The sequence below is a fragment of the Oryctolagus cuniculus genome, chromosome 2, assembly GCF_051225735.1.
Source record: "Oryctolagus cuniculus isolate XC-2025 breed Fujian yellow rabbit chromosome 2, ASM5122573v1, whole genome shotgun sequence".
NCBI classification, from domain to species: Eukaryota; Metazoa; Chordata; class Mammalia; order Lagomorpha; family Leporidae; genus Oryctolagus; species Oryctolagus cuniculus.
In genome coordinates, this window is record NC_142868.1 from 20123285 (window position 1) to 20148033 (window position 24749).

Sequence of the window (24749 nt, forward strand, 5' to 3'; positions counted from 1 at the left end):
AGACCAGAGCGGTATCTGCTACAATCGCCACGACTTCTTCAGAAACAATCCTGCTAACAGTCTGCTCCAGCGTCATGCTTGGCTGAGCTCGAGTCACTGTCGGAAGCCAGCAGCCCCACCCACAGCACAGGCCTGATCCACTCGGTGCACTGCTAATTCTTTGCCTCCTGTGTTGCTGCCCTAGGAACATTCTTTTTTTTTTTTTTTTTCTTTTTTTTTTCTTTCTTTTTTTTTTTTTTTTTTTTTGACAGGCAGAGTGGACAGTGAGAGAGAGAGACAGAGAGAAAGGTCTTCCTTTGCCGTTGGTTCACCCTCCAATGGCCGGCACAGCCAGTGCGCTGCAGCCGGCGCACCGCGCTGATCCGATGGCAGGAGCCAGGTACTTATCCTGGTCTCCCATGGGGTGCAGGGCCCAAGCACTTGGGCCATCCTCCACTGCACTCCCTGGCCACAGCAGAGAGCTGGCCTGGAAGAGGGGCAACCGGGACAGAATCTGGCGCCCCGACCGGGACTAGAACCTGGTGTGCCGGTGCCGCAAGGCGGAGGATTAGCCTAGTGAGCCGCGGCGCCGGCCTAGGAACATTCTTATACTCGTGCGTATGTGTCCTTTCTGCCTCTAGATTCTGTTCTTCAAGTCTGGTTTGGGTTTTTAAAGTACATTCTTCATCCTAGCTTCACTACAAAAGTAACCCATATTTTTAAAAGGGGTATGTAAACCGAGATCACGCAAAAGACAACCACCACTGGTACTCTGGCCAGAGAGAAAATAAATAAAAAAAAACCAGCATGCATCCCCCACTCTATATCTTCAAATACCAACTGCAGACATACAAATTCACATCATATTTTCTCTTCAAGAATGGGAGGAAGCCCTGCTCTTCTCACTTAGCAAAATTCCCCATCATTAACATTCCTTAAAACATAGGATTTCATGGCTACTTCAGTAGCCTATGCACACAGACATGTAACAATTTATTTATTGCTGAATAGTGATGCTGTTTCCACTTCTTATTATAATTAATGTATGAAGAACGTTCCTGTAGCAAAACTTTTACACGCATCTGTGATTATTTCATGCTGGTTCAGAGGCGATTGTCTTAAGGCTTAGCCACACCGCGTGCCGTACGCACGTGGGCTTCATTTACCGCCCTCAGATCACTGCTGAGGCGCGTTCCACAACCAGTGTGCTAGACAGACGCCATCAGACCGACCACCCCGCCGCCAGGCCTGAGTGTGGCTGGCGTGCCCACTTCAGCAAGCGCGGGGGGCTGGCGGCTCGGGTTTAGAACCGAGTTCCCAACATTAAGCATCAGAAGGGACTCTCCGCTGTTTATTCCCGGGGGCTGTTCCTAGAAGGTCATGATTTTTCACTGGAACTGACAAGGAGGAGGAACAAACTTGCAATCAAGTTTGTTTCCTTGCCAAAGGCCCAAGTTCCATGCTAACACGATCTCAGTGGCTTGGGACTCATCCCTTCCGAAGGCAGAGGCCGGGAAGAGGAGAAATTCAACGAGGCGGAAACACATCCGGGAGCTGCTGACGTGGTGACAAGGGAAAGGAAAGCATTGTGAGAGGAGAGGCCGGGTCGAGGCATCCCCACTGGGGGCCCAGTCCCGATAGAAACTGCCGCACTGGGGAACTTCTCAGTAACCCACATTCTCAGTCCCACCCCAGACCCAGAGAGTCGGAAACTCTGGGATGGAGCCTAGACAAGCCCTCTGGGAAGTTCTGAGGCAGGTGGAAGCCAGGGAGCTCCCGCTCTCAGACAGCCCTGCCTCCCCGCCCACGGAGCCAGCAGCTCCAGCACTCTCTGCCCTGAAGCGGTGCCTCCCAGAGCACAAAATCCTACCTTGCTTTGCAGACAGGACTCCAGTCAGAGCGCTGCTGCTCGACTTCCCCTGGCCCTTCGAGTTCTTCCGCCTCTCGAGAGCATTCTCAAGTAGCGTTGGGAGAAAAATAAAGACCTCTGTCAGAAGATCAATCACGGAAAATGCCCGGCGACAGCAGGTGCACCCTCGAATGGGCACACAAACGCCCAATGCTGGGTCCCTGCCAGAGTGCTGATTTGTAGGGACCCAAGAGGGTCCCAAGAGTAATTGCTGGCAGAGTGACAGCAATTATTGCCCCCTGTCTTCAAAAGGTGTCCCATGCATGTCTGTCCAGTTGAGTCAAACCTGAGGCAAGAAGGCAGACTAACAGGTGAAGTCATGAGTTAACGGGAATCCCTCCAGAACAGAATGAGATGGAAAACGGGCTACTTGCACGTTCTACTGGTGGTAACTGACAGAGTCTGTGGCTGGATTGGAAAAGAGATCCGTGATTGATTACTGATGCCTGCCATGGACACAAGAGTGAGGAAGCACGTGTGCTATGGACTCGGCAGTCCTCAGGCAGATTCGTACATGAGAATTGATAGGTAGCAAATAGCCAGTGCTTGGCAAATAGAACTGAATACACTTTGCTAAACGTTGCACCCACACATTTTTAAGAATCACGTATTAAAAGCCGTATCCTTTGGAGGCGAGCGTAGGCACAGATGGGTGTAGAGCGTGGCCCCCACAGCACGGAGCAGCCAAGCTACCACCAACAAGCAGGGGAGCGAGTAGGCTCTCCCAGGCTGCCAGACGGCTGTAAAACTTCACCCTCAGGAAGAGAAATCTATTTTCAAAGCAGAGAAACCCAGGAGATTTGTCTAATTATAACCCTTACAACTAACATCTGCAGAAATAGATATTATCAAACTAATGGTGCTGGAATTAGACGAAATAACAGTGGGGAGAATTTAAACACTCTGTCCTTTCCATGTGACGTGAACATTATCGTCGCGATCATCATTTCCCAATCTTTGTTTCTCCCATCCCTCGGAAATCATTTTCTTATGGATGATTATGAGACAAACAGCATCTGATGACTGAACGCTTTATGGAGAAAATGGATAAGAGAGCTAATTTCTCATATACAGAGGCAATAAAGTACATGGGTCTGGATTCTGTTGGTCTCCGTGCACCTTACCCAAGCACCAGCCCCAGGAGCCGCTCTTATAAAAGCTGCTTGGGTTTTGTTCGCTGTTTAGGGTTTCAGTTTTCACCGGCTGCCCCAGTGATCCTGCCTAAGGGACTCTATGTGGGAGGCTAGGCAAATGCAGAGATATCTTCAGCATATAAGAAGGAATGAAAGCGGAATGACTTTTAGATGTACAACACTGAATCACCATCATCTGCGTCACCATTTCGCTACCTTGTATTTGGCAATGTTCGATTTCAAAAGGTTGACCTCTTCGTGGAGTTGTTTTAACCTCTCTTGAAGATACCTGGAAAAGAACAGAGACAACCAAGATGTGTTCGGGGGCAAAAGAAAATCCACACACTAAAGGATAAGAACAGGGGCCGGTGCTGTGGAGTATTGGGCTAACTCTCCGCCTGCGGCACCAGCACCCCACATGCAGTATTCAAATCTCCACTGCTCCACTTCCAATCCAGCTCCCTGCTGATGGCCTGGGAAAGCAGTAGAGGATGGCCCAAGTCCTTGGGCTCCTGCACTGGTGTGGGAGACCTGGAAGAAGCTCCTGACTCTTGGCTTTGGATTGGGTCAGCTCAAGCCATTGCAACCATTTGGGGAGTGAACCAGCAGATGGAAGACCTCTCTCTCTGTTTCTCCCTCTCTCTGTTAGTAGCTCTTGCTTCTCAAATAAATAAGGAATAAATCTTTTACAAAAAGGATAAGAGCAAACAATGAACACCCCCGCTGGAAGAGGTGTCATGCATAAGACATCACCTTCTCCCCACAGAAAGGAGCAGGAGGACGATGTGTGTTTTCATGACCTTTTCTTTAATGGAGGCCATCAAGGTCAGACACGTCCCAGTCACAGACAGCCCACTTAGAACAGCCCTCACAGGGCTCCCCTAGGGGGCAGCAACACAGTTCTCACAGAATTCTCATTAAGGCGATTCCAAGGGGAGCAAGGCAGGCAGAGAGCATCAAGTCAGACACCGAGCCACGCTGAAATTTGCCTGGGGGCAGAGAAACTGCTCAGGGACTTTCTGCATTTATTGTCCTACCCTTCTCCCTCTCCTGGACAGCAGTAATGAGGGGCTCTGACTGCGTCCACGTGTCTGCACCCAATGGGGAAGGGCACGGGCAGAGCCCAGGGGCCAGAGCGAGTGAATGTGAGGGCGCTTTGGAAAGTTCGTGGGAAAACAGATTTAAAGAATGCTTTTTGTCTTTGCTGCAAACACTTTGTGAGATCCACATGTGCCTTTTTTACTTTTTTTTTTTCATTTGACAGGTAGAGTTATAGACAGTGAGAGAGAGAGAGAGAGAGAAAGATCTTCCTTCCGTTGGTTCACCCCACAAACGGCTGCTACACCAATCTGAAGCCAGGAGCTAGGTGCTTCCCCCTGGTCTCCCATGCGGGTGCAGGGCCCAAGCACTTGGGCCATCCTCCACTGCCTTCCCGGGCTACAGCAGAGAGCTGGACTGGAAGAGAAGCAACCGGGACTAGAACTCGGGGCCCACATGGGATGCTGGTGCCGCAGGTGGAGGATTAACCAAGTGAGCCACGGCGCTGGCCCCCACACGTGCCTTTTTCATTCTACACATTTCCCACGGACTTTGGGAGGATACCCTTGTACAGGACGTTGCTGCCCTTGTTCCCCGGGGGAGCTGTGCCTCTCTTTTCACTGGCAAGGCCATTTTCCCCATGTAACTAGGGCTGCAGGTGGCTCCCGGTGCACGGCCCACCTGGCCTGGCCACTTGCCTGTTCTCCATGCACAGGGCATCCACGTCGATGATGCGGTTCTCGTGGCCGCCCAGGATGTGGTTGAGCTCCTGGTTCAGCCTCTCCACCTTGTCCTGGTAGGAACAGCGCTCCTCCTTCACGTCCTGAAGCTCATCCACCGAGGCCTGCAGGTCGTGCTCCAGAGCTTCGATCTGAAACCCAAGGAAGCGCCCTGACTCACCACGGCCCCCGCCCGCGGGATTTCTGGCCAGAGGCGGAGCCTCCTGCTAGCCTGACGGACCTTCTGAGGGCTTATTAATTCCACTCGCATGTGCCACACACCAGGGTGCAATACAAGCTAAAGGCAAGGGGACCCTCTTTCCCGCCATCAGAGAGAGAGAGGTGCAGCTGCGTGGAAAACTGGAAGCAAACTCCTAGCCGCTGTAGCGTGCCCCATAGCCAGCAGCTCTGGGAAACAAATTCCAGACTCTGGGAGAGGCTACTAGTGTCTGACAGAGACGTCTTCCAATCCGCTGTAGACCCAGAAAGCTGCTCTTCAAAACCAATTAGCAAGAAGAGGCAAACGAAATCCAGGCTCTCTCAGCTGCTCCCTACCTAGGGCTCTGGACCCGCTGATTCTGCCTAAGCAGCATCGCTCAGCATTTTAGTGGAAACTTGCAAATGAAGGCCAGTTTGTCACACGTGGGTCCCTCCCTGTCTATCCTGGGTAGCGGGGAAGTTTCTTGCTGCGTTCAGAACAGTGGCACCCGCCGGGAGTCAGCTTGGGGACCGGGCATGGGACCGGGGGCTGTGACCCTGACTCTGAGAACCAAGGGCACACACGGTCCCGCTCCCCTACGTCCAGCTGTACCAGTGTGTCTCCCACACTTCAAAGGGCTGACCAGTCACCTGCTCCTTAGCCTGCTCCAGCTGCTGCACCAAGTCTTCGCGCTCGTGGGCTGCAAAGTGCCGAACGCCGATCTCCTCATCCCCCAGCCTCTGTTTGGCAATGGTCATCCTCAAGAGCTGCATTTTCCATCAGGAGAAAAGAGAGAGTGAATGGATCCAAACAGAGACCCCCGGACATCAGACAGAAAACACGATTCTTTTAAGAAGCACCAGGGAAAAGTACAAGACAAAGAGATTACTTTTGTCAGTGTCATGATTTTTTTTAAACTGCAGAATATAACACCTACTATATTTGTGTGTGTGCACGCCCGCACCCACATGGTTTAAGTTCCTAAGGGGAACACTGGCCTAAGCCCTTGCAGGTGGATGCCTCCAGGGAGTGCCACCAAGGAAACCGGCTCTGGGTCCCATTCACATTTAACAAAGTTTCAAAGCTAATCAGCAGGTGCACCCTCCCCCACTCTCAGCACCTAGGTGATATCCACAGCCTTCCAAACGTCCCGGCACAGTGACCCGGGCACTCTACCTCTGTCATTCTGGGCTAAGAGTAATCCAGACGAGGACCAGCTTTAGCAGAAAAGAGAATGGCGATGGCACTGCTATGTGGAGAAAAAGTCACAAACCGAGAAACACTTTCAGAATGAGAAGACTGTAGCGCAACCAATCAATGGGCTCTTGTGCAAGGGCCGGAGGAACCCTGTAGTGCCAAGGAACACACTTGTGATGCCACGTTAGTGGGAATAATAAACAAATAATGGGCTGGCGCTGTGGCGTAAAAGGCTAAGCCTCTGCCTGCAGTGTCAGCATCCCATATGGGCATCAGTTCGAGTCCCAGCTGCTACACTTCTGATCCAGCTCCCTGCTGATGCATTTGGGAAAGCAGTGGGAGACAGCCCAAGTGCTTGGGCTCCTGCACTCAAGTGGGAGACCTGGAAGAAGCTCCTGGATCCTGGCTTCCGCCTAGCCCAGCCCTGGCCATTTGGGGATTAATCTCTCTCTCTCTCTCTCTCCTGCCCCCCTTCCTCCCCCATTCTTTGCATCTCTGCCTTTCAAATGAAGAAATAACTGTTTAGGAAAAAAACAGAATACTAACTTTCCTATGCGGTATGATTAAGCTAAAAACTAACTAAAAATTAAGCTAAAAATACTAAAAACTAACCCACAAAATAAAAAGTGGCCAGGCTCACCACACATTAAAATGCATACAGGGGTACTTTAAAATTTTCATAGAAAAACAGAACTAAACTATGCATTTATTTTGGTGTAAAAATTTTTTGGTGCAAAACAAACCAATTTTTATCATAATACGTGGAAAATGCATATTATGAAAGCACTAGGCATGGATTTCAGAATTTTTAGCACCAAAACAAACTCATACTTTTAGCTCTGCTTTCCCACACTCTTTGAAGTACCTTGTGCGTGCTATCAGCTTTCTTCTAGTGTTTAAAATAGGTGCACATAAATTTTATAATGTGCCTTTTTTTAATGTTTCTAAATCCCCAGGAATAAAATTGCAGTCTCCAAAAATGTCATTTTTTCCAAAGGGTCCCCTGCAGCAGCCACAGCTGCCTTATTCGGGCTGAGCCCCACCTGCAGCACCAAACCCTGGAGGCAGGAGCACAGTGGGAGCTACGGGGGAAGCCCAGGAAGACCCAGGGCTCCCAGAGCCTCCTTCTCCCGCCCATCACAATGCCAGGGAGGCAATGGCTTTATAAAGATTTATTTCATTTGTTTGAAAGACAAATAAAGATAGAGGTAGAGTCAGAGAGAGAGAGAAAGAGAGAGAGAGAGAAGTCTTCCGTCCACTGGTTCACTCCCCAAATAACCGCAACAGCTGGAGCTAAGCTGATCCCGAGCCAGGAGCCAGGAGCTTCTTCTGGGTCTCCCATGTGGGTGCAGGGACTCAAGGACTTGGGCCATCCTCCACTGCCTTCCCAGGCTACAGCAGAGAGCTGGATCGGAAGTGGAGCAGCCGGGACTCGAACCAGCGCCCATATGGGATGCTGGCACTGCAGGCCAGGGCTTTAACTCACTGTGCCATAATGCCAGCCCCAGCAATGACTTTTTAAACTTGCAGCACTGCTTCCGGGCACCTCTTCTCAAGAAGTGCAAAGCCCAGTTTCCCTCCTCCCGGTACGGTAGATGGGATGGGAGTGGGTTTCCTGCACGGGGACAGTCTGCACGTCCCACAGCCAACATCTGCTCTTCTTTGTTCCCATGGGAATCTTAAGGGATTGGTTGCCAGTAGAGACAGTGGCTTAATTGTCAAAGTCCATGAAGGATTTAGGGGTGCGTGAGAGATAGGGAGTTCATTTAAGCCAAGGTGGAATATTAACTATGCTGAAATAATAAACAACAGCAGTGAACTTGGGAAGAAATTATGACTAAAGAAAAGAACATTTGCCAGTGGCATTTGCTTGGAGTCTTTATTTGCAAACTACTCAATAAAATTCAACAAATATTTACCGCCAACCCAGGGCTCAGCTCCACAGAGGGGGTGGAGCATGTCCCAGGGAGGCAGGACCCACAGCTCAGAGGCCTGGCACAAGGCACGGGGCACCTTTGTCCCCTACAGCTGTGCTTCAGGGAGTCTGATGATGTGTGATCCCTCTTATTCATAGGTCCCGTGCTGGCCAATGTGCTTACCCGGGAAAAAGAATTTTTAACTCCAAATCAATACTCCAGGTGCATCTGTGGTCACTGTCGGACAGGTGCAGGGTGACAAGAGCTGTGAGCGCCTGACACACACGTGCCCAGCTGAGGTCAAACAAGGCCGCTCCTGCCTTCTGGCCTCAGCTCTTAGACTGCAAACTACAGTCCTTGGCGCGGTCTACTCAGGGCCAGGGTTTTCGCATTTTTGTACTTTTTTGGGGGGAAGGGTGATGTTGCTGCTTTTCTTGAATTGACACATAATTGCCGTACATATATATGGGTACAATGTGCATTACAATTGTGTGATGATCACATCAGGTAGCCAGCATATCCCTATCTCAAACACTCAGCACTGCTTTGTGGTGAGAACACTGAAAATCCCATCTTTGAGATATTTTGAAATAAACGGGACACTTTTGCTAATCTTAGTCACGCTATTGCGTAACAGCACACCAGGGACTATTCCTCCTAATTGCAACCCTGCACCGTCCACCAGTGTCTCCTGCCTCCACTCACCAGTCCCTGGGAACCTTGGCTGCCGTCTCCACTTCCATGAAAACAGTGTTCAGGATTCCGTGTATAAATGAGAACGTGCGGGCTTTGTCCGTCTGTGGCTGGTTTTATTTCACAGAATATAACATCTCCCAGATTATCACGCTGCTGAAAACACCAGCGTGTCACCCTCGTGATGGCTGGGTAGCAGTCCACGGCTGCTATCCACCCCTCTTCTTTCATCCATTCCTCCATGAACGGACACTCAAGCTGATGCCACACTGTGTGTGGCTCTGTGACCAGTGCCCCATACACACGGGCGAGCAGACACCTTTTCCACACAATGGTTCCGTTTCCTTTGGGTACGCACCCAGGACAGAGGGATTGCTGTAGCACGTGCTAGTTCTAGGTGGGCTGGCTGGTGTTGGGGAGCCTCTACCTGCTTTCCCTAATGGCTGTGCTAATTCACATTCCCACTTTTGAGAGCCCCCCAGGCCTGGTGTGGACAGGCTGGTGTTAACACAAGCACAGATCACAGCACCTGTTGCTGAACTCGGAGCGCCCTAGTAACCATTCGCGTTAAGTAAGGTGACTTTCAACAGAAGCACACACCAAGCAAGGCTGTGATGAATCAGGCGGCAGACAGGATGTGCCCAGAGGCCCAGGGAACCTGCCCCTGTGTGCCCTTGGGAGAGGGCTCAACGTGGGCTAACCCAGTGCTGGCAGGCACCCCACAGTCCTAGGCTCAGGACACCCGAACCCCAAAAGTGGACAGACAGGAAGACAAACAGCAAGCCAAGCGGGCAGAGGGCTCAGCTCCGAGGGAGTGGGGACAGAGCCCTAGGGCAGCCCCCGAGCCAAGTCTCAGAAAGCTGGGGATTTTCTTGCTAATGTGAAAAGTCCGACTGACAGCCTGAACTTTAAGTAATAAAACGCCATGGTGGTTTCCCATTCACAATATGCTTCACTGAGCACTTAATTTAGAATCACACAATTATGTCGGCCTAATGTCAATTAATTATTAACCATGTTTGTTGACAGCCTTATGAGCGCCATCTTTTACATACTCGGTGCCTGCTGAGCGTCAATAAATACGTTAGCAATCATTGGGTGTTTAATGGGCATACAATATCACCTGTTAAGAATCAGGGCTGGCCTGGTTGAAACACTTATTTTGATTTAAAGATTTATTTATCTATTTGAAAGGCAGTGTGACAGATAGAGAGGGAGAGACACACAGAGATTTTTTCCATATGTTCTTCACTCACCAAATGGATTCAACAGCTGGGACCAGGACAGGCAGACACTAGGAGCCTCGAACTCCTTCTGGGTCTCCTGTGTGGGTGGTGGGAAACCAAGCACTCGGGCTGTCAACTCCTGCCTCCCAGGAACAGCAGCGGGAAGCTGGATCAGAAGCAGAGCAGGGGCTGGTGCTGTGGCATAGTGGGCTAAGCCTCCACCTGCAGGGCCGGCATCCCATATGGGCACCGGTTCTAGTCCCGGCTGCTCCTCTTCCGATGCAGCTCTCTGCAATGGCTTGGGAAAGCACAAGAAGATGGCCCAAGTCCTTGGGCCCCTGCACATACATGGGATACCCAGAAGAAGCTCCTGGCTGCTGGCTTTGGATCAGCCCAGCTCCAGCCACTGTAGTCATCTGGGGAGTGAACCAGCGGATGGAAGATCTCTCTCTCTCTCTTTCTCTCTCTCTGTCTCTCCCTCTCTCTGTAATTCTACCTCTCAAATAAATAAATAAAATCTCTCTCTAAAAAAAGAATAAGAAACAGAGCAGCCAGGACTTGAACCAACACTCCGATATGGGATGTGGGAGCTCCAAGACGCGGCTCCCTCCACTACGACACAATGCCTGCCCCCAAACATTTAACTTTAAAATGCACGGGCACCTCCAGCGGAGGCGGCAGGAGGGACGTAGGGAGGTCGCCGCAGAAGGCACAGCAGACCCAGGGAGCGTCCCCCTGCCCTCGCAGGTGCCAGTTTGCGGGATCGGGAGTGGGCCTGTCCGGGGCCCGGGTCCTGGCCCCACAGACCTCTGAGACCCGATGAGGCTGCTCTGAGCTTCTCTTGGACCTCAGGGACCTTCTGTAACCACACAAGGCCTCCCTAGGGGGCTGCCACCAGCGGGACGCGGGACACCAGACAGTGTGCAGTGGTGTCAAGTGAGCCTTTGGCTTAGCAGCAGTCCCATACACGTGGGACTGAAAAGGGGAGGGAGGCACAGATGGAGGGGAGGGTGACTGAGATAAGTGACATTAGGGACTGGGGCGGCCACCACCCCCTTCCCAGCCTCCCAGCCTGGGGCAGGACGGGCCTCCACCCCAGAGGGTAGCAGGGCAGCAAGCACCCAGCACCCCCTTGCAGTGGCCACACAGCCACGTGCCCTGCACCTCCGGGCCAGCTGACGGGGCCAGCAAGGGGAACCGGGTGGGATTCAAGTTTGTGCCCCTTTTGTGCTGACTTCAGAACTGAACGTAAGTAAGAGGAGGTGGCACGTAAGACCCTGGGCACTGCCCCGGGGCACACAAGCCTCAGCCACTCCCACCGTTACTGTCATGCCCCTCCTCTCCCCTAACCCTCCTCCCCCCACAGGTGTGTCCCCCACACAGAAGCCTTTCTTCTAAGCTAGAGGGAGCCAGGCGCCCTCCCTCCCCGCCTCCCCCAGACAGTGGGCAGGTGATGCCCCTTTCACCCTGGAAACCGGCTCCGTGGGCGACAGCTCCAGGTACTGCATTCCCTCCAACAGGGCTGGCCTCTCCGTGCCAAGGTGAGGAGTGGCCCAGTGCCCTGTGCAGTGCCCGCGCCCACACCAGGACATGCGTTCCTTAGACAGACATAAATGCCCAGCAGTGAGTTACGACAGGAGCCGCTTGCCGGTGGAGGGGTGCAGCTGCAGCTAGGATGCAACTGGGGGAGGTGCAAGGCTGCAAAACGCTGTGGTCAAAGGGCTGCAGGGCACCTTCCCCCTCCGCCAAGGCCCTGAGCAACCTGTCCTCCATGAGGTCCGCCCCTCCCTCCCCCCATCAGAAGGACTCGCTCCTTCCTTGATTGCTCCTCACACTCTTCTGCCTTCTCTACCTCATCTGGTTCTCATCACCTGCATCCATTTTATGCAACAGCGAGAGGCAGCTGGTGCAGGAGCATCCGTCCTCCTGCTGTTATCTGGGTTCAGACCCTGCTTCTGCTCATCCCAGCTGTGAGCCCTGGGCAAGCTGTCCCACCTGGCTGGGGCACATGTGATTTGTCAGTTCCTTCAAAAATGGGGACTGGGGCCAGCGCTGGGGCACAGTAGGCTAAACCTCTGCCTGCGGAGCCAGCATCCCATATGGGCGCTGGTTCTAGTCCCAGCTCCTCCACTTCTGATCCAGCTCTCTGCTATGGCCTGGGAAAGCCGTGGAGGATGGCCCAAGTGGTTGGGCCTCTGCCCCTGAGTGGGAGACCCAGAAGAAGCTCCTGACTACCGGCTTCAGATTGACCCAGCTCCAGCTGTTGCAGCCATCTGGGAAGTGAACCAGCGGATGGAAGACCTCTTGGATAAAGGGTGTCTTGTAGACAGGACAGCTATGTGTGGCTGCCCAGGCTGCGCACTGCACAACCAGAACATGTAGACAGAAGGCAGTGAACCCTGTTCCCAGAGCCTTGAGAGTGCAGTCCCCAGGGACACTGCCGTGGTTACAGTCCCCACACAGTGGCACTCACCTATCAGGACGGTGGAGGAGCCACAGGGAGGAATGGACGACAGGAAGGGGACGGGAGCCCCTCCTGGGCGTTGGTCCTTGTGCTGTGCTGCAAACAGCACACCCGGGGCCAGGTCCGTCCTGAAAGGCTCTCATCTGGCTGGGCGCTGGGCTGGGCGAATGAGCAGGCAGGGCACCGCCCGAGCCGCCTTAACTCCTCCGGCTGGCTTTCCCTATATCCTCTGCAGCTGGTGCCAACCTTTTGAAAGTGCCCCGATACAATGGGGGACAAGAGGGATTGCAAAGGCCCCCATGGGCCCCTGGTGCCAACCTTTTGAAAGTGCCCCGATACAACGGGGGACAAGAGGGATTGCAAAGGCCCCCGTGGGCCCCTGCACTGCAGGCAGGGGAGTCCGCATGCCAAGGCTCACACACGCTCCCGTTCTGGCTTGAAACAGGACCATTTGTCAACGCAAGCAAAACAAAAGTGCTGTCTTCGGGCACTCTCCCCTAAGGCTCTGCAGATGGTGGCTCATGCTCCAGGGCCGAGCACCCGCGGCTTCCAATTCCTGGAAGTGTGCTCGCCACTCCCCTTACACACCCAAGGGGGTACCTTCCAGCGGCTTCTCCCTGCACTCAGGTCAAAGCCAAAACCTCAGGTTGAAGACTCATGGCAGAACCCGCCCCCACTGCCTGGGCCACGATCACACAAGCTAGGAAGCCCTGAATGAGGGGGACCGTCTGCTGGTGCGCCCAGACACCTGGAGGAGGCCTCATGGGAAGCGGTCAGATACGCAAGGGATGAGATGCAAAGGCCCTGTGGCATGAGCTGGGGGGAGGGGGATCTTAGAGGTACTGTGAGATAGTTCAGCATCCTCTGTACTGCCTGGGCAGCCGTGTACCTGCCCTTGCTGGCGTCACTGGTCTTCTGCACCGAAGCACAAACAAAAGCAAACAGACAAGAGCACCGCCTGCCACCTGTCCCCTGGGAGCTGATGCTTCCAGTGCATCCTGGGATACACGGGCCCCATGTTATGCAACACAGCTTTGAGGAGCCTGCCCCAAAGCAATAACCTGAAGCTGGTGGTGTCCACGGTGGTGAGCGGCAGGCAGGGGGCTGCATTTTGGGGGACGCACCTGCCAGATGCCAGGCTCCTCACCCGGACTAGTCTCTCTACTGGGGACCACATGCCTGGGTCACTGCAAACAGGGGAGAACAGGAAGACTTCCTTAGGACTGCTGATGCCTTCTAAGCTAGCGCGGGCCTAGGTCAGGTTGAAGGTCACAGCCGTACCTACCCTCTGCTGCATGCTTCCTGTGCTACTCACCCTCTACAGGCAGCTAGGAAGGCGCACACCGCCCGGCTCCCTACATCTCACCCACCCAGCGCTAAGCACCGCCCAGCTCCCTGCATCTCACCCACCCAGCGCTAAGCACCACCTGATGATCTTAGTCTTGTACGTTCTCGCTGCCATCGCCGCTAGAATACAAGCCGGATGGCATGTGCACTGTGCCTTCTGGATGCCTCCATGTGACCTCAGATACCAGAACGTCAATCAGCACACAGTGAGTCCCAGCTGGTGAACAAAAGGATGACACCTGGCGGCAGTCCTACGAAAGGTGTTACTATTATTGCCATTTCACAGAGGCAGAGAGTGAGGCCTGGTGAGAGGACTGACTTCCCCAGGCCACACAGACCTGAACCGTGAGAGCAAGAACACAGGTGCGCGCCCTGGACGGCACTGCCACTCCGCTCGTCCCAGGGGCGAGTCACAGCTTGGTCCTCCTGGGTCAGCAACTCCCTGCGGGGGGCCTGCCACCCCTCATGGCCCCAGCGCTTACACCGTGGAAACTGCAGAGCACAAGGCGGCCCTTCTCTTTCCAACAGCTGGTCCAGCTGCTCGCCTTGCGCTATCTTGTGATGCGAGTGTCCTCTGCTGGCTTTGGGTCTCAGTTAAAATCCTCTGAATGCGCTCTTTCTCCAGTGCTCAGAAGGGACAGCCAGGCATGGGGGAGCAGTGCCCCTTGTGGGCAGGAAAAGGGGGCTACAGCTGTCTCTGTGGGCACCTCGAAGGCCCCCAGCATGGGATGAGTCTCTGCCAACAACCGGTCCTTATTCGCGCATGGATGCGCTGAGCGCCACCTGCCATCAAGAAAGCTTTTTCCCAGGAAGATCTGCGGTGCTGTGAGCCCGCCTCTCCCCAAAGGCCACCTCTTCCCCGGGGACCTTTTAAGAGCTTGAATTTTTTAAGGCAGGGAGGGCAGCTGATAGGTTTCCCTTTCATACCCTTTGTTGGGTTTGGATTGGAGGTTTGTGTGGCTGTGGGAGACTGAGAGATGGCTGGGTGCTGGAGAGAGAGATGGCAGGGGTCCCACGGACCCCGTCATGGGACGCCCACCCTGGCACGGCAATGGCCGCGCCCCCAATGCCACGCAGGTGCTAAGCTGCTTATAAGCTGGAGGGGCAACAAATCTTTCAAGAGGCTGTTTGGAGATGCTTTATGGTGCATAGGGTTACAAGGCGCTAGCTGAACAAATGAAAAAATTAGTCTACCCTAAAATACCCAAGGCGAGTCATTTCCTATCACCTTGTTTCTTTGACAGACTTAACACCTAGAACCTGGCACCTGGAATAGAGGTGGTGACGGTCGGTCATCAGCTGCAACCACAGCGTGGAGATAAGAATCTGCCGCTCGGACAGTCACTCACACAGCGCCGCCCTCGGTCCTCCTGCCTACAACGGGCTCTGGGAGCCTGGTCACAGCATCACTGAGTGTTCCGGAACCCAACAGCTCCAGACAGCACAGGAGCCGGCCACCGTCCTGGTCACCACAGCTCAGCCTCCTCCGCTGCCTTCCCAGGGTCTCCTGCCTGGGGCTGTTCGCCCCCTGCTGGGCTCGTTTGCTTGCTAGCTCCTGACTCCACAGTGAGCCCCTGATGGCCAGCAGCCCACCAGCTGGCCATTGCTAACTTAAGCCTTGTGTTCTTTCTGCCTTCTCTTTTCTGCTTTCTCCAGTCCCGTTGCTCTTCATTCATTCATTCCCTTTACTCATTCATTCATTCCACTCATTCATGGAGTCCATCCACTCCTTCAATAAAGATTTATCAAAGAATGCCACAGCACCAGGACTAACAGTGCCAATTCCTAGGCATACAGCGGCGTAAAGGTGGGCATGTGCTCCCCCTCCCCCGGAGCTGATCCTTGGGGCTGGGGGTGCTACACGAGTGCCAGCAGAACAACACAGGAGGGCACTGCGGGCACACAGAGTCTCAAAGAGCTGGAGAAGGCGACATTTGATCCACAACCTGAGAGATGAGTGGGAGATTGCAGGAGAAGAGAATTCCAGGAAGCAAACTGCAGGTGCAAAGGTCCTGGGGTACAAGGCACAGCAAGGGGCTGACAAGGTGGCCAGTGGCAAACAGGGACAGCACACGGAGCCCTCGCAGACCGAGGCAAGGTGGTGGGACTGGATCTGGAAGGCAACAGAAGACTTGCAGCAGCAAGTGATACGAATAACAATAACGAAAAAACCAAGGGTGAAACTACACAGGCTCAACCTACTCTCTACCACACAGTCACAATCACCTTTGAACAGGACTTCCGATTTCTCAAGAAGCCTGGTGCCGTCAGGATCGAATGAGTAATCTGGCCTTAGCAGTGAGGACCAGGGTGGGAAAGGGAGGGTGACCGTGACTCGCGGGGATGGGAAAACAAAGCAGCCCCAGACGCAAAGAGAATGAAGCGACTCGCCAGGGTTAGTCTTTCTGAGGGGGAGCGTGAGCTCCTGAGGCGGGGTCTGCTGAGCATGGCCATGCAACCCCCCCACACCTCCCCACACCCCCACACCTTTGGCAAGCAAATGACTTCACAGGCACAAATACAAGTCACCGGATCCCAAATCTCGGCGGCGAGCAAAGTTGATGAATGTGGCCGGCTACCGGGATAAAGACCGAGAGCACAAGCAAATCCAGAAGTCCTCACCGCGATGACACGAAAGGAGCCCCCCAGCTGAGGTTAGTGCTAGACACACACACAGAGATGCACACGTGCAGACATGCACAGTCCACACATGCACACACAAACAGGTACAGACATGCACTCACACATACAGATGTGCAGACACAAACTCACAGACAGGTATCATACACACACAGACATGCACACACATACACCACTCAGACATATTCACACAGATGTGCATATGCACTCACACAGACATGCACACACAGACATGCACACACAGGCACACACATAATCACACAGACAAGTACACACACATAGACATGCACACAGACAAGCACAGACATGCACAGATGTGCACACACAGACACGTACTCACACAGATGTGCACACATACATGTACACTCATACACACCTACATTAACACACACACACACACACACACACTCCCTTTCTTTCCTTGAAATAGCAGCAGCTGACATCAATTTCTGAAATTGCCTATACTTCAAAACCAAAGGATTCAAAGTAACCAACAGATAAAGCAGAAGGGAAACTCTGGAAAGTTGGGCAGAGAGGGTAGCTCAGACCAAAAAAGCAAACAAAAGACCAAGAGGAACCGGGAACCCAAAGGCACATCATGAGAACGTGTCAGTATTTGGTGGGCTTGTGACAGCTCCAAAAGCCATAGCATCTGTCCGGCTCAGAGACAGCTCCTGCACCCCTCCATTGCATGCCCTACAAACGCTCACCTGGAGTCCCCACGGCAGGAAGTGACTCTAATTACTGGCCAAACACCTAGGTTCCAGGGTGTACACCCTTTTACTGCTGCATAAAACCACACGAGAGGCGCAATCAGCTCATCCGGTGTCAATTAGACCCTTTCCTGGGCGTTCTCTCCCGCCGCTATTTCACGAATTTCAAGAACGCGCCCTGAGATGGGGCCGCTCGCCCCGCAGCGGTGTGCACAGGCCCCTCTGCCTTCACGTTAGGGAAGAATTCTCTCCCACGCACTTCCGGGCCCTTTTCCAAAGACTGATCATCGTTCAAAATGGCGCCTTCCAATAGCCAAACCCAGCAACAATGAAAATCACCAGCATTTCTCTGGGAATGTGGACATATCTGGAAAACATTTCCCCAAGAAGGTGCCCTCGAAACACACACACACACACACACACACACTACTACTACTACTACTACTACTACTACTACTTTCTTGAGTCAAACTCCAACACCATTTCTGTTGCAAAAGCTGCCTCTGGCAAGGAGTTGAAAATGAATCTATCTTGGCAAAACGGGAAATGGTTCTGGGGGCCAGAATTAAACCTCGGCAGTTTTTCTTCTCTTTCTCAATTGTACTTTTGTTCCCAGCTTCAGCTGGGAGAGAGAGAGAGTGCGCATACATTTGGTTTGGAGTTTATGAGTTCATATTTTATAATTAACGTTGCCAACAGGGGAGTTTGATTAATACCAAGCAGCGGATTTTGAGCAATGTTCCATACAAATTGCCAAATTTAGCAATAAAATAAATTGGTTATGTGAACATAATTAGTGGGATGACTACTTAAAATTCAAAACTGAATGTGAATAATTCCAAATCATCTGAGCCACAAATCCATTATTTGGATAGAAGGGGGAAAGTGTAGCATTTGGGTTTTATTTCGCCCTCAACTGCAGCGCTATTCACCACCGGGCTGAACGTAATGAAACTCCGACAACGGGCTGTGACAATGTTTTAGAGAAACCCAGAAACACACACACACACACACACACACAAAGGGAATGTAATAAATATGAGAAATGCTAAACAGTGAATTTTCATTGCAAATGCAAAAATCTATAGCAAGTTTTCTTTTTAACAAATTCTGTATTACGTTTTTCAGACACGCAGTACATAAACCTCCAATGCCCAACTGCACAGCACAGGTTCTTCCTGGAAATATTCCGGGTACCTTATTGTCACCTTGCACTTCGCCGAGCCTTTGCTGAAGTTCTTTAATCTCTTCTCCCAGGTGTTTATTTCGGTCCTGCGAATCTCGCAACAGTTGTGCCAGGTTAGCCTGGAAATATCAATCCGTTAGGAAACACAATCAGACAGGCAGGAGTACAGACCCGTGGGGTTTCTCTGGGCTTGGGAATGTTGGTGTCCTAGGCAACTTGAAGCTCACGAAGCTCACTGTTAAACACCTCTGTGAATGGAGCAAGTGTGCAAACTGTACCAGTGCAGTTGCATCGGGGAAGAGTGAGAATGAGCCTGGCCATGACCTCAGCTTAGGGAAGTCCTTTGTTTCCTTGCAGAGGGGACTTGGACTAGCAGTGGAGGAGTCAGCTATCTTTGACTTAAACAATTTTTTTAAAGATTGATTTATTCGAAAGGCAGAGTTACACAGAGAGAGGGAGAGACAGAGACAGATAAGATCTTCCATGTGCTGGTTCACTCCCCAGATGGCCACAGCAGCAAAGGTCTTGCTAGGTCAATGCCAGGAGCCAGGAGTTTCATCCGGGTCTCCATGTGGGTAGCAGGGGCCCAAGCACCTGAGCCATCTTCGGCTGCTTTTCCCAGGGAACTGGATTGGAAGTAAAGCAGCTGGGTCACGAACCGTGCCCACATGGAAAGCCAGCACTGCTGCTGGCTTAACTGGCTAACACATCAACGCTGGTCCTTGACTTAAATTATTTTTTAAGAGCTCATCACCATAAGTTTAAAAAATGGACACAGCTAAATCCTAAAATCAGGGCCAACAGTAAAGGAAAATCTTCATTTTCTTACTTAGATCTTCTCTCTCTCTCTCTCTCTCTCTATATATATATATATATATATATACACACACACACACACGTATATATACATATACATATATATATATATAAAAGATTTGTTTATTTATTTAAAAGAGTTACACAGAGAGAAGGAGAGGCAGAGAGAAAGGCCTTCTATCCGCTGGTTCACTCCGCAACTGGCTGCAATGGCCGGAGCTGCACTGATCCAGAGCCAGGAGCCAGGAGCTTCTTCCAGGTCTCCTACACAGGTGCAGGGGTCCAAGGACTTGGGCTGTTTTCCACTGCTTTCCCAGGCCACAGCAGAGAGTTGGACTGGAAGTGGAGCAGCCAGGACAGGAACTTGCGCCAATATGGGATGCCGGCACTGCAGGTTGCAGCTTTACCCGCTACACCACTGCACTGGCCCCACCTCTAAATATATGTTAATGAATTTTTCTGTGCTACCTCCATGGCCAGCATGTCAATCACAGCTCCAGGAGGCAGCTGGAAAGGAGGTGAGCAAGGCACCACGAGCTCAGAAACCAGTGTGCAGAGGACCTGCAGCGCTCTCCTGGGCTGGACCTCCCACCGCCTTACTCCGCAGCACCGAACAGCCAGGCTGTGGGGGTCCTGTCCGACCTCCCTGAACCCGTGCCTTCCTTAAGACTGGCCCTGGCCCCATGGGACCCCTTGGGCCCTTTGGGTGGCTGTCAGCCAGCTCCCTTTCACAGTGGCTTCCTCACAGGCGTTATCACGGCGCTTTTTCCCAGGCACAGGGACACCTTCTGCCACGCCCCCACCCCCCCAATCTGGGATTCCTGGCTCTCTGCCATCTGGCTCCACGCTCCCACGCACCCCCGCCTCAGCATCCCACCTTGCCCCGGGGGCTTCCTGTTCTGCAGAGCACTTGGCCAGCGGTAACTGCCTCTCCTTAGCAAGGGGAGCCCTTCTGTGTGCTCCTCCTCGGCGGCCACACACCTGCGCGTGGGCAAGTGTTGGAAAGACACAGGACGGATAAATGCAGGCAGGATCCGGGTAGGAGGGGAAGACTGGGGTGACAGGGGAGGGGAATACCTCCTGCAGTGGCTAAGTCTCCAAGGCCTTCCGTGTGAACACCTTGGGGCATACTACTTGCACTGGACATTAAGCACAAAGATGAGAGAATGCCAAGCTGGGCTCCATCCTCACCTCCCCCATCCCCCCACCCCCACCCTCCGTGGCCTGCTGAAGGGACATCCTGTAGCCATCACCTTGCAGGTGCCTCACCCCTCACCTCCTCCCAGATCTCCGCCAACCAGGCTGATCCCATCTCATCCTCCTTCCTCTGGTACCCTCCCCACCTGGGAGCCTCCACCCGCAGCCCCTCACCACCTGGGACCTTTGCTCTAAGATCACCCACCTGGACAGCACCCCCTCCTCCCAACCTACCATGCTCGCTGCAATCCTGTAGCCTCCCCTCCGCCATGCTGTTTCCCAGAGCACCGGCTGCCTTCTAACACACCGTATCATTTGCTTCATGGTTTATTGCTTACTGTTTATTTCCTGTCTCCCTCTCCTTCCTAAAGCATAAGTTCCATGAAGGGCAAGGAAGGCTGCTCTTGCGGCTGACCGCTCTCCTGACCACCTAGGAGCTGCTGCCCCGTCCGTATTGTGAAAATGGGGCAGCTGGATGAGGCTGGAGGTTCAGGTCGCAGCCCCACGCCACATCTGAGTCCTTCGAGAAATGAAAGCCCTGGCGCCCATTGGCTGGGATTAATCAAGCCCTCATCTCCAGCCACTCATTCATTTGTGGATATTACCCAATAACTCAATCTAATTTCTCAGGTCCATATTTGCAAACCTCCCGCCCTGTAATATCTGGGTTCCAATTTTCCTAGTTGTCTGTTCTCATCAGATAAAATTGTGGTGATGGGTGAGGGAAATTAATTCCCATTCTGTAGGTAGGAAAGCAAAGGAGCACTGTGGGCAACTGACGGTGTCTGGAAATTTCTCTGGGATGGAATCCGGCAGGCTAAGTTGCATCCCCTAACTGGATGGAATTTGTACAAGCCCCTAACTGGGATGGGTGAGTCTGCATGAGTTTCTTAACCTCTCGACTTTCCCCATCTGTAAAATGGAGCTAACGATACACATTTCATAAAGTGAGATGATACTTTTAAATAATACACACAGAGGGAACAAACTGTTGAAATCCTTACTTAAGGTATACTAAGCTGATCTTCTGTATATTAAGATAATCGAAAATGAATCTTGATGTGAATGGAAGGGGAGAGGGAGTGGGAAAGGGGAGGGTGGTGGGTGGGAGGGACGGTATGGGGGGGAAAGCCATTGTAACCCATGAGTCGTACTTTGGAAATTTATATTCATTAAATAAAAGATAAAAATAAATAAATAAATAAATAATACACACAGAATGCCCAGCTTAGTACTTGGCATATAGCAGGTGCCCATTAAACGCTGATTTGTCCCCTGACTGCGCCCTTCCAGCGACTCCAACTCATCGCTCTGTGGACAGAGCTGTGTGGATGCAGCAGGTGCCTCCCGTGCTCCAGATATAGCAGTGACCATGACAGACAAAATCTTTTGTGCCTGCAAACCTGCAGTGAATGGATGACATGAATTACATGATATGACAATAGACTAAATAAAGACTTGGTGTGTTGGGTATGAAGGGCTACAGAGACAAACGGAGCAGGCAAAGGAATAGAATGTGCTGAAGAAGGGTCCACAGAGGGCCTCGCTGTGGGGGCCAGCGGTTCAGTGGGTTAAGCCTCTGCCTGCAATGCCAACATCCCGGGTGAGCACTGGTTTGAGTCCCAGCCACTCCACTTCTGATCCAGCTCCCTGCTAATGTGCCTGGGAAAGCAGCAGAAGATGACCCTAGTCCTTGGGCTTCTGCCACCCAAGTGGGGGATAGAGTTCCTGGCCTCTGGGTTCAGCCTAGCCCAGGCCTGGCCATTGTTGCTGTTTGGAGAGTGAACCAGCAGATGGATGGTTTCTCTCTCTCTCTCTCTCTCTCTCTCTCTCTCTCTCTCTCTCTAACTCTGCCTTTCAAATAAATAATTTTTTTAAGATTTATTTTATGTGCAAGGCAGAGTTACAGAGAGGCAGAGGCAGAGGCAGAGAGAGAGAGAGAGATTGAGAGAGAGGTCTTACATCTGGTGGTTCACTCTCCAAATGGCCACAGCAGCCAGAGCTGCACTGATCCAAAGCCAGGAGCCAGGAGCTTCTTCTGGGTCTCCCATGTGGGTGCAGGGGCCCAAGGACTTGGGCCATCTTCTTGTGCTTTCCTAGGCCACAGCAGAGAGCTGGATGGGAAGTGGAGCAGCCAAGACAGGAACCGGTGCCCATATGGGATGCCAGCATTGCAGGCAGCGGCTTTACTGCTATGCCACAGTGCCAACCCCAATAAATAAATCTTTTTTAAAAAAATTGATGTCCCTAAAAAAAAAAATAGGCCTCCCTGAGGCCACATTTAAGCTAGATGTGGAAAAGGAGACAGCGGGCTCCTCACGGGTATCCTGGGGGATAAGTCCAAGTAGGAGAGGCAAACCGGCTTCCCTCCCTCGCTCTTCCCAGCCCCATCTCAGCATTTCCACTTGGAGATGGAAATGTTCCCAGCCACAGGGCAGGCTGACGAAGGGACCGTAGTGAGTTCAGGGGCGACTCAGCCCTTGGCTTTCTTCTCCTGGTGCCTGCACCCTGTCCTGCAGCTGTCACTCGTGAGCACAGGGTTTCACAAGTAGGCAGCCTCTGCCTCTCCTCCTGGGACCTCCAGAACACTCCCCAGACCTTAGCTCACTGACCCAGTCCTGGGCTGCAAACAATCCCTCCCAGCAGGTGGAGTGACTGCCCCAGGGGAGTGGCAGCAGGTGCCCCGCCCAGCGCTGGCTCCTGCATCCATTCTGCCAAAGGTAGCATCCCCATCTGGGGGAGAACAGGCAAAGCTCACCTTCCTAGGACTCTGCCCCAAAATGGTCAGAGGTGCTCGCAAAGAAATGTTTCCTACAGCAACAATGAACACTGAGCAAAATAAATAAATAAATAAATAAATAAAAACTATGAACAAACAACAAAAAAAATCTGCAACTTCCCTGACTTTTCCTCTGTGAATCCACAGCGGCTTGAGCCCATCAAGGGGCCGGGAAGACCCTGGTGTGCGTGGTGACCAAACGTGCTCTAACCCTGCACAGCTCAGTGCCTCAGTAGCGAAGGACCAGGTCTCCTCTCCACTCCAGTCCAGGTCGATAGTTTTGCAAAATACAATAAAAATGAACGACTCGGGAAATGAACTTTTTTCAAAAGACATCGAGATGAAACGCAAGTGCTTATTGTTAGATTCAACAGACATGAAATCGTGCCGTCAAAGCACGGTAAACGTTGCCGAACACTTGCTCTCGATTTCTGTACTTGTCGTGTCTCAGACCAGAAACAATGAGGTTGCAGCCTGGCCCTGGTGCTTGGGTCTTGCTCTGAGAATCCCTGATCTCAGCAACGCTCCCACGTGCCTACATAGGTGTGGACTTCAGAAAGGTCACGAGAAAAAAAAAAAATGGAAGCAAACGATAAGCTTATTTTGGTGCAAAAAAAAAAAAACACTTTGAAATTCATGCAGCACACACAACTTCCATGAGCTTTGTGAGGATCCTGGGAAAACCATTAGCCAGTGGTTCCAGGGCTACAGGGCGGAGGGCTGGGCTGCAGTAAGAAAGAGGGACGTAGGGACTGGAAATGTGATCACCAAACACCAGGTACTCTGTGGTCCCAGAGAAATCTGCCGGAACAAAGGCAGGCGTTTCTCCATTAGCTCCAAACAATGGTCAATTAAAGTCGCCATGCCCCCAAGCCGCTTCCCTGTAAATCTACCCAGCATCAACTTCATTGGGTAGATGACTGTAATTTTCATTTACTGTGAACAGGCTGGATTCCTTGTCATCACACCCGTCTTCTCTAGTCAACCCTGCCACCTCTTCAACTCTGAAACAATAACTTTGAAAACTAGAGAATGACTGCTGTGATGTGGTGCCTTATTCGTTGACATGCATCTTAAAGAACAACAATAACAACAAAAAGGAGCATATTCCAAAGGACTCCAATAGAGGAGGAAAGTTCACACAGGTCTTTGGACCAAAAATAACGCTGGTGACTCACACACTCACTCTCACAATCCATCAAGCTCACACACGGCGCCTGCTAATAACTTAGCAGCTATGCAGAGCACTCGAATCTGAGTGAGAAGGACTCCGGGCCATCAGTTTAGAATAGCAGCGCTCTGTAAAGGAAGACAGGCCGCCAAGACTGGGAAAGGAAAACAAAAGCCAGAGATGATTTTCCTCTAAACCTCAGGGGCAGGAGGCAGCATACATAGCAAAACAGAAAAAGCTATCCAAAGGAGCTGCTTCGAAATACTCGGGTGTAGCCAGGGCCGATGTGCAGGGTGGACATTTCCCTCCTGTTAACAGTGGGATCTACCGTGCGATCCACATATCTAAGTCACTTCCTCAAGCCTCAGGTTTGTCTATGAAAACTGGGATGGGGAAGGGAAGGCAGAGAGACTGGATGACAACAAAG

At 52.1% G+C, this 24749-nt stretch overlaps 1 protein-coding gene across 4 annotated transcripts in view; it reads right to left on the reverse strand.

The window, feature by feature from the left end:
• The window catches only part of CCDC149 (coiled-coil domain containing 149), a 94186-nt gene that overhangs the window by 25004 nt on the left and 44433 nt on the right, over positions 1-24749 (reverse strand). For all 4 annotated transcript variants that reach the window (XM_089326995.1, XM_008274661.5, XM_017350540.4 and 1 more), the window contains exons 4-8: positions 18371-18478; positions 5628-5744; positions 4758-4930; positions 3238-3310; positions 1850-1934 (exon numbers count right to left, since the gene is read on the reverse strand). In XM_089326995.1, the coding sequence (XP_089183121.1) occupies positions 1850-1934; positions 3238-3310; positions 4758-4930; positions 5628-5744; positions 18371-18478 (556 nt within the window). The remainder of the gene's footprint in view (positions 1-1849; positions 1935-3237; positions 3311-4757; positions 4931-5627; positions 5745-18370; positions 18479-24749) is intronic.